Source organism: Montipora foliosa, chromosome 9 (assembly GCF_036669935.1).
Source record: "Montipora foliosa isolate CH-2021 chromosome 9, ASM3666993v2, whole genome shotgun sequence".
Classification (NCBI taxonomy): Eukaryota; Metazoa; Cnidaria; class Anthozoa; order Scleractinia; family Acroporidae; genus Montipora; species Montipora foliosa.
Genome location: NC_090877.1, coordinates 48,647,216 through 48,657,141, shown reverse-complemented (window position 1 = coordinate 48,657,141; position 9,926 = coordinate 48,647,216). Strand labels below are relative to the sequence as shown.

General features: G+C 37.5%; 1 protein-coding gene across 4 annotated transcripts in view; it reads right to left on the bottom strand.

Annotated features, from left to right (window-relative positions):
- The window catches only part of LOC137972059 (eukaryotic elongation factor 2 kinase-like), a 17,839-nt gene extending 8,493 nt beyond the window's left edge, over nucleotides 1-9,346 (bottom strand). Inside the window, exons 1-6 of one of the 4 annotated variants that reach the window (XM_068818871.1) lie at nucleotides 9,269-9,346; nucleotides 9,136-9,188; nucleotides 6,495-6,934; nucleotides 3,212-3,249; nucleotides 1,385-1,556; nucleotides 469-621 (exon numbers count right to left, since the gene is read on the bottom strand). In XM_068818871.1, the coding sequence (XP_068674972.1) occupies nucleotides 469-621; nucleotides 1,385-1,556; nucleotides 3,212-3,249; nucleotides 6,495-6,934; nucleotides 9,136-9,166 (834 nt within the window). In that variant the 5' untranslated portion in view covers nucleotides 9,167-9,188; nucleotides 9,269-9,346. Of the gene's footprint in view, nucleotides 1-468; nucleotides 622-1,384; nucleotides 1,557-3,211; nucleotides 3,250-6,494; nucleotides 6,935-9,126 lie in introns of all 4 variants that reach the window. The other 3 variants (XM_068818869.1, XM_068818872.1, XM_068818870.1) reach the window with 3 other exon arrangements.
- Nucleotides 9,347-9,926: the final 580 nt, after the last annotated feature.

Genomic DNA, 9,926 nt, shown 5'->3' with positions numbered 1-9,926 from the left:
ATGTGCTTTATAATGTAAAAAATATATTTTGGCTTTACTATCGGCCACTGCAAAATAACATCATGAAATGATCCAACTTGAGATTTTGTAGAGAATGTTTGCAAACTATGATAGCGAAAAGTTAATTTTATCTTGATACTCATTAGTGTTCACACAAGTTCAGGGACATACAATGTATACCAACCCTAAAATGTACAACCCAAATAAGGGAATAATCCCAAATCTTTATAATAGCACTGATGTTTATTCTGAAGTGAGATCTCAATATTATTCTTTTGCTTAATAAAATCCATCATTTCTGAATGCATATGGTAAGACTGTCTCCTGTCCTAAAATTAGTATTCAGTAAATTGTTGTTGTCTGGTTAAAGAAATAATCAATCGTTAACTACATGTAAATAGTGTAAGCTAGGCAGACTTTTTTCAAGCACGGCATATTTTTTTTAAGCACGTCAAATAATAAACAAACCTGAGGAGTGCAACGAAGTGTTTCATCTTGGAGAACAAAGCCAGAATTTGAATTATACTTGATGTACTTCCCTTCGATAAAATGCTCCAAATGAAATAAAGGTGACCCTTCTCTATCTTTCATTTCAATAACACAAACTTGAAAGATATCCACCTGAACAAGGAGAAGAATATGGTACACCTTATACAAGTATAGGCACTCAACCAGTAATGATAAAGAAGGGAAACAAAAAGAGAGTATTAGATGAAAAACAGGATGAGAACTGAGGTCAGAGCAAAAACATGGAGTATTGGTAGAGACAGGTCAGAGGAACCATGAGCAATTTTTAAAATTTCCTGTTCAGTCTACTATGGGCTGTCAAAACGTAAGGCAAAAAAAGTGTGATCTTTTGTGTGCACTGTGGGTCCAGATGACGTTTGACTGATAACAACTATCAAAACTGTCCATAAACTGGAAATCTGGAGCTTGTAGACTACCCTCCTGATCTACCTCAGGTCAGACTCCTTACCAGTGTTTTCCTTCTACTCTGTCTCTGACATTTACCCTGCCACACAAAGAGCCTGGCAAAGGCTGCTATCATTGTAAAGAAAGAAAAATAAAAGTATCCTGATTTTATGCAACAACATTTCTCCAGAATTTTAAACAACACTTGAAGAGGCTTCAGGCTATGCCTCAGCATTAATTTTAAAATTGTGCCAAGGTGATTCATACGTTATTGATGAATCCCCTTAGGGGATTTCAGAGCCAACAAAACAAATTGTTTAAATAAACGTGCTGAACAAGGGAAAACACAGAATAACTACACCTAATATTTAAATTTTGTATTTAGCATGACTTAACCATGGATTTGGGCCAGAGGTATGCAAGCCAGGTGATCTCTGTTCAGCTCAATAGCATCAGTATACAATCCACAAACCTTTTTTGGTGGATTATATCTGTTGTACTCTTCACCCCAAAGTTTAGCATCCATCTGTAATCTCACATCATCAAAGTACATATTTCTGGGTACTTTATCAATATAACTCTTAGCAACATAATTTGCTGCATGCTTCCAGTTCATGTGCTTTGAGAAATTTGATAACTTCTTCCTGTGAAATCAATAAGGGACAAACCCTTTCAATAACAGTTTTTAATTTATATAAACTATTAGTTATTAAATTAAATTATGACAATATACAGAAATGGCTATGAATAGAAGTGATGCTTCTGGTGACCATTTATTTTGATACAAACCTCTCTGCTTTTCTTTTGTTTAAATCAGAAGAACAAGAAAATATTGATTAACTTTAATAAAGCAAGAATAAAGCAAGGTTACCAACAGATGCACTGCCATTCATTGGCAATAGATCACTGAGCAAATGATAAGTAAGGTCTATTTAGATATGATTAATTATTATATAGATATTGATGAAATACCAGGATTTCTCCTTTTACTAAAAAATCATATCTTCACCACGCGCAGTGAACATATCATTTTTATCTTTCACATGTGAGGATATAGGTGTTGTCATGGTAACCAACACGATTAGCCAATAAAACGCGAGCTTTCTCTTCATTGTAAGATACTTTCGTGCCTTAAGATAATTCTTCTCTACCACATTAACATTTTTATTGCAAAATTGACATTGTAATGATTTGTTTTTCATAACTTTCATATCTTGTTTCATGTTACACAACATGCGTGTTTTAGCGGTTGGTGACCACTTTTTCATCATTTCGAAACTGAATAAAACAAGTTGTTTTCTTGGGGATACGAATTTTATCTTCTCGTGCTGAAAGTATCTCTCACTCGTTCGCTTCGCTCACTCGTGAGAGATACTTGCAGCACTCGAAGATAAAATTCGTATCCCCGCGCGGCCATGTAATATCCTCTATTTACGCACTGCTGCCCAGTTGGTGAAGTAGATCTTAGTAAGTACTCTGGGTATCCAAAAAGAAAATTGGGGGTAACCATGCATATTTGAGAGATAATTAAAGCTTCAATTTGAGAAAGAACGCCATACATTGCTTTGTATTTTAAAGCTCTTTACAAATATTATTCATCAATAATATTACCTTTGAAAAATAAATGGTTACCCCCAATTTTCCTCTTGGATTTTTAACACTAATTGTTAAGATCTACATTTCCTGCATAATCATAAACAGGGGCAAAAATACCTTTGAATTAGTAGGCACTGTCCTTAAGTTTGACTTTCATTAAGGGAACAAGCACAAGCATGAGCATAACTAGTTTATGCCAAATGAAAACCAACATCTACCTATTTTGCAAGCAAAAGCACATGAAAATGATATTATTTTATTGGTTGAAAGGCTCCGTTCTCAACTCGGCCAATATGGCAATACTGCAATTTCCCTGTGCTTATGCCATGTTTCATTAGTTTTTGCATGACACAAAACATAGGCAAAAGCACAACAGAAAGGAGAAACTTAAATTCTTTGGATTCTTTCTTTGGATTCGCTCTGACGAAGGGCTAACACTCGAAACGTCAGCTCTTAGAATCTCTGTATGGTGGCCAATTTACATCATCAACTCCGTTGATAAAACCAAATTTTTAAATCCACTATGCTCATGCTTGTGCTTAAGGAGTCTCACTGTTCCTAGCCATGCAGCTCCTAATTGAAGATTGTTTCAAGGCCTTGCAAATCCAGGAAACCTCATAATCAAAACACTTGTGGTGAAGAGAGGCAGACGTAGTCAATATAAGGAGGACAAGGATATTACTGATGGTGATTCCTTACTTACAATCTAAAACACTCCCTCATTGCTCCTTGATCAAATGGCTGTTGATAAGTGAGACACATTTTAGAGAAATGAGATTGCAGTTATAAAAATGTGAAAGGTTCATGGTGGCCAAGGTGAACCTACAGGTGGCATGAAAATTACATGTTTCATGAAGCATTATCTCTGCTTTCTTGTTCAAAATAAATTACTTATCCTGATAAACATCACTCTTGAGTGCTAACAACAACTGTTACAACAACAACGACAATAACAATAATAATAATAATAATAATAATAATAATAATAATATTAACCATAATGGAATTTCCTCAGAAAGCAGCATTAACATTGTAGCTGACGTCTGCAGTAAAAGCTTGTCCTCAACAGAGCAATGAACAGAAACCAGCAGAACAATGAAACAATAAGTTAATAATTAATTAATTGTTTCACTATTCTGATGGTTATTGTTCCAACATTCCCTGCCACGGTAGGTTTCATCAAAGGCATGTTTACTTAAAATATGCACTGGAGATTTTCAGGCCGCCTCAGAGATTTCAGTCTACCGTGTCTAGAAACTAAAAGCAGGAAGTCCTATGGGCTGCAAAAACACCTTACACACGCACATAAATACATGTACATGTAAATGTACATCGTAACCCTTTCATCTGCGGCGACAAAATTCTGCAGCAGTGGCAATGATTTTCATAAATAAACTGTGTCACACAAGGCGAATTGTTGCACCGACTTGTCCCCACGACGTGTTGCAGCGACTTATCGCCTAGTGTGTCCCGGTCTTAAGCATGACTCTTAGGAGGGAGATGGTTAATTGACCACTCCCCATAGGGGCTTTTCAGGGCCAATGGAACACAACTAATGAAACACACAGAAGAGGACAACAACTGTTAGGAATCCCACCTGCCCAGAGGCTTGAAAACCAGTTGGCTATTTACAAGTGCAGCCGAAAGGTTGTGAATCAGGGACAACCTAGCCAGTGTTGCATCCAGGTTTTACTGGGTAGGGGTCCTCTGGACTTGCCAAATATTTAGGGGTCCATACCAGAATTTTGGGGGTCCTATCATAAATATTGACATTTATCACCTCGTTATTTGATGATGAATTTTAATAATGTTGGTGGTTGAAATTCTGTGAAACACTATCAACAACAATAATTATCTTCAGGATTTGAAAATGACGCGAATACATTTTACTTCTAAGTTATACTGACGCTAAAAGCGAAAATACACCAACCATGATTCTCTCTTTGTTATACCAATTCTAGATTGATCAATCAACGTTAAGTATGTGAAAAATATCGCCAGCCTTCTCAAAATATTTTTCGGGAGCAGGTCATAAGGAAAGTGGAGACGGTTTGGTGCTATAGGCCCTATAGCGAGTGCCCAAAGGACGCAAGCTTCTAGGGGGGTCTGGGGGCATGCTCCCCTAGGGAATTTTTTAAATTTAGACACTCACAGATGCAATTTAGTGCAATCTGGGGGATTTAAAGTGACGAAATTTCACATATGGAATTGACACTTGCTTGGAGTCTGATAAGAAATGCTGCAATGTTAGTTAAATAAACCTTTCACGTGTGCAACGCCAAAAAATATTGCGGACGCGAATTTGTACGTGAAACAGACTTTTTTCAAGCTTTTATAATATCTCCAGTGACTTCACGTTTGAGCTAAAAATGTGTTTTCCGACATTTTCTGACTGCAAGGAGACGGTCAAGCACTCTGAGGAGGCGGCTCATTGAGCCGTTGACCGGCCGGTTTTGAGAAGGCCGTATCGCCATTGTTAATATAAATATAGTGAGCGCATGGTTGCCCTTTCAATTTACGAATTTGCATATATTTCAAGCATGAAATTTGGGTGTCCACAAAGACCCTTTCTTAGCATTTTAGGACGTCCAAATGCAAAATATTGCGTCCCAGGACGCAATAACGTGCTCTGGATGCAACACTGCCTAGCCTCCTATCACAGACTCTGTTAGGGTCAGTTGTTCCTCCTGCCCTCTAATGGACAAGATGAAAGACTGACCATAAAAGAGCCTGCAATAGGAGGCTAGGGACTACCAGGATCAAGTTCAGCATGTGGTCAGATTGGCATTTGAACCTGGGAGGGATCTCGAGGCAAACGTCCTAACCACTAGGCCACAATGCGTCCAACTTAAATCCAATGACCTTTTTGATCAGCTTACCACTAACCTTTATCAAAAACCACATATAAATTATAATCATCTTTTAAAAAAAAAAAGCTGAAGGTATTAGAGAGACTTAGCATCATGTTAACTTTATGCCTCACCATGTTTATGCATATTTTCTGCTGATTTTTATCTTATTTTGTGCCTGCTATCAACAGTCACGACAGATACCGAGCAACTTGTAAAAAGAGAGAGAAATAATTATCACGCATTAACGACAAGCAGCAGCCTGCCAACCGCAATGCTAATTACCTCTTATTTTTCACTTACTCAGAAACTCAGACTGGTCATTTACTTAACAAAGACCTAATATGAGCCAAAAGTAAGATCAAGAACTCCAATGATTTTATTAATTATCCCATTGACCCCTGGGAGTGAGACTTATTAGCTTTAACTCTGTCTAAAGCCAAACAATTTTACTCATCAGTAGGGGACAGTTCAGGAGTCAATGGGATATTAATTAACCCTTTGATGTCCAAACCAGCCGAAACCCGCCAGACTTAGTATTTTGCGGTACTTGGTAATGAGGATGATTATGTTGATGTCTCCACGTTAATGTTTAAAATTACTAATTATCATTAATCAAACTCTAGTAGCTATTATTATTTATTCCTTATGTTCTATGTCTTATTAAAGGTTCTTGCTCTTCTCACGTAAATCGTAGCTATTTGTGAATATATGTGTATACCTATTTATTCTATTTATTTATTTATTATTTTACTTGCCTGATTTTCATAATAATATATTTTAGTGAATTTTATTGTAAGCTATACAACCCGCCCCGATTAGCATTGCTACATGCGGGTTGTATAATTTTGTTTATGTATTTTTCTAATTTGTTAAATTTAAATTATTTAAATAAAATAAAATGATGTTTAACTCTGTCTAACGCCAGACGATTTACTCGTCAATGGGTTACCCCTTTGACGTCCAAACCGGCGAAACCGGCCAGACTTACTATTTTACTCTAACACCAGATGATTTTACTTGTCAATGGGGAACCCCCGGAAGTCAATGGGTTAAGAGAGTTGAATGACAATCTTACCACAATTCAATGATTCATGAAAATACAAAAACAAAAAGTTCAAACAACACGAAACTCACCAAAGCTTCCATTTTAACTCTCACTTCATCCCTCACCCAACTTTTCTTGACGGCATTATACCGATGTCTGATAGCCACCTCTGTAAGACAAGCATCATCGATATGGAACTTTTCCCAGGGATCAGGCAAACACTGGGCCTTTTTCAAAGCATTGTGCCAACTCAAATGATGCTGTAAACGCTTTGACAGATGCATTTTGTTTTCACCCTGATTTTTTGGGCTCTTTGCTGGACGTGAATTCATTCTATTCTCAGGATAATTTCTTTCCACAACCTCAACTTCATCAAGTGATCCAATTTTCTCATTCCAATTTTGTGATGTTTCATCGTAACTTCTTGATTCACTTTCATCACAGCCATTTTCACCGTTCAACTTGGGCGAACTGACCACAGAACGCCGCTCAGAAGAACCACCTTGCAAAGATTGGAATTGTGCATTGTCTAAAAAAGTATTTGAGATAAAAGAGGAAAATTTGGTTTTATCAAATGTGTTGATAGAGGTCAAATTACTACAGTGAACGATTAATTGGGAAGCTGATGTTTCGAGCGTTAGCCCTTCGTCAGAGCGAATCGCTAACGCTCGAAACGTCAGCTTCCCGAATCATTCATGGTGGTAATTCGACCTCTATCAACACATTTGATAAAACCAAATTTTCCTGTTTTACTCTTCCACCGACGCAGCACCATAGTTTCTTTAGAAACTAAAAATTTATTTGAGATAAAAGCTGGCAGTTACTTACATTCCCTATATACAGAGTACTAATTAACAATTAGACCTGCACAAGGGCTACGGGTCAATAGCCCATGAGGCGAAGCTGAATGGGCTATTGACCCGTGGCCCTTGAGGGCGAAGGGTCTAATTGTTTTAGTATCACCCAACTATAGTCCGACAGAAAAGGCAATAATAAAGTTAACTAGCAAATGCAAGTGGAAGAGATATTTATTTGGGAATAAAACGAAAGAAAGCATCACGCTTTTCGCTACTCAAGGTCTATTACTAATAGTCCTCTAGTAGAGTATCCAATCAAAATGCACGATTTGCATTAGTCCACCAGTTGGGTGATACTAATTATCCATATTCTAATCTTAGATTGAAAAACATCTTGTGCCAAACAAAACACCACAAAGTTCCATTTGACTAAGAATTATGACTTTTGTAAACAGTTCACCAGTGCCACCAGGTTTAGCTAACAAACTAGACTCAATCTGAGTTTCAACTATTTTATTTGACATGCATATTCACTCAGTTACCACAGGCATGTAATGAGCTACTCTGCCAACTTAAAACAAATTCCTAACTTACATGTACATGCAAATATGATTGGTTGAGTTCCAATCAAAACCAGAAAGGTCCTTCAAGGTTGTTACAATGAAATCTGGTTCAACCACAAAGGCAGTGCCAATAATCTTATTTCCCCATAGACCAATTTCGGTATATTAAAATTCAGCCCTCCAGAGCCTCACGATGATCCCTTTAGGACTGAATTTTGATATATCGAAATTGGTCTACTGAATGTTCACTGTCCTTCATTTTCACCTGTATCCCAACTGTAGCAAAATTGTACAAACAAAAGGTCTCTGACAGGGCCCACTCTTTCCAAACATGATTTATTGTGACTTAACCTGCAAACCAGTGCATTATGTAGGTCATGTAAAACAACACCTTGAGGGAAAATTTGAAAACAAAACAAAAAATTTGAAACCCAAAAAGAAATTTAATTATGATATTAAAATAGTTACTTCTTCTTGTGATATAAGTTCAAAAATCTGGAGAAATACCAAATATTAGAGATTACTGGCTGAATTAAACTGAAACATAATCAAAATAGTCACCAAGTGGTCCGTCCAATAGTCTAATGATTCATTCGATAGTAAAATGAAACTAATTCCATATACAATTGGTGACAACGTCTGTCGTTATTAATATTATTATACAGATTATTGATTTTTATTTAAGCGATACACGGATGTCGTCAAAAGTATAATAAAAGAAAAGAGCTAAATAAGCTGAAGGAAACAACAGTTAGGCAGGGAAAATTAAAAGACTCTCCAGAGATTCGAGGGAACCCAAAAGACGTGCCAGTTCTCACAGATTTGAGCCTGCGTGGTTAAAATGCTCACAGCTTTTTAAACATAAAATGGCTCTTGTTCAGTCCTGTTCTATTTTTCTCCCTGTTCACTTTCGTTTAATTAAAAGTAACAATAATCCAGTTGAACCACTAAATTATCCCACTTGGTTAAAAGTGGCAGGGTCCTTTTAGATAATTTGAAGTGTCTACTGTAGATACCCGGCAGCCGGGAAGTGCTTTCAAAAAACTAGATACCGACTGCCGGGTATCTAGTTTTTTGAAAGCACTTCCCGGCTGCCGGGTATCTAGACACAATGTCCTAGGTTGTTAATTGAACTTTGCCATAATCTACGTGATCTGAACCTTGTCGAAAATCACACAAAACGGTCGGATAAAAGCTTACGTCACGACGAAACCGCTTCTGTGATCAAATAACGTTACAAACACTGCTGAAATTTAACAACTTCTTAAGTTTCTCGATAATTCAAATAAAGACTGACAAATAAGTGTAAAACCATCCAACTGTATTTAAAAGATCTATTAAGTTTACGTATGTAAGCTTACTTCGCTTACTTTCGCCTCCTTGAGAGCTGTACACATCCATGCTATTTCCACGTTTAAGTGACCTTTACCGCCAAGAAAAGAAAATATAAAGGAAGGAAACACCTCTGACATCGAGAAAAAAGTAATAACATTCACAGATTACCTTGCGAACTCTAGATCTGCTCACCCCACGGCCAAGCCGGCAGGAGAGAGGAAAGAATGAAGGAAGACTGGTCTCGGCCGTCCCACACAAGTAGGGAACTTTTCACCCGCGGGTTGACCCGCTCTACTCCTAGCCCGACAGGCGGCTGGGACGACCGCCGGAAATACGTCTGCGTTCGCAGGCTAGGACCTTCAATGCAAGCAGACAATCATAATGTAAATGTAAGACGAGCATACTATAAAAAAGTAAAGTTAAATATTTACGAAATAGAAAACATGTACCGTGTTTCTATCGAGTTTTATATAATAACCAAATCAATGCGCGCGCTCTGATCGGTCAATCAGCTATGTTTTATCATATGGCCCTCTATGGCCCGTACGGCCCCGCGCGCTTTCATTGAAAAATTATTGGGAAAATGCCCGTATGAGGGCCGTACGCATGAGCGCGAGCAGGGCCGGAAAAGCCATACGGCCCTACTAAGGAACACGTACTTCTCCGTGCGATGCAATTTTAGGGGATTTCGTCGCTTTTAAACATCCAAATAATTTACAGCCAGAAAAGCAAATGCAAACAGCATATTAGATAAACTTTCCGTGCAGATTTTGTTTTTAATTTTGTCCTAACTTCATCTTCTGAGTGTTCTTACATTGTAAATAGT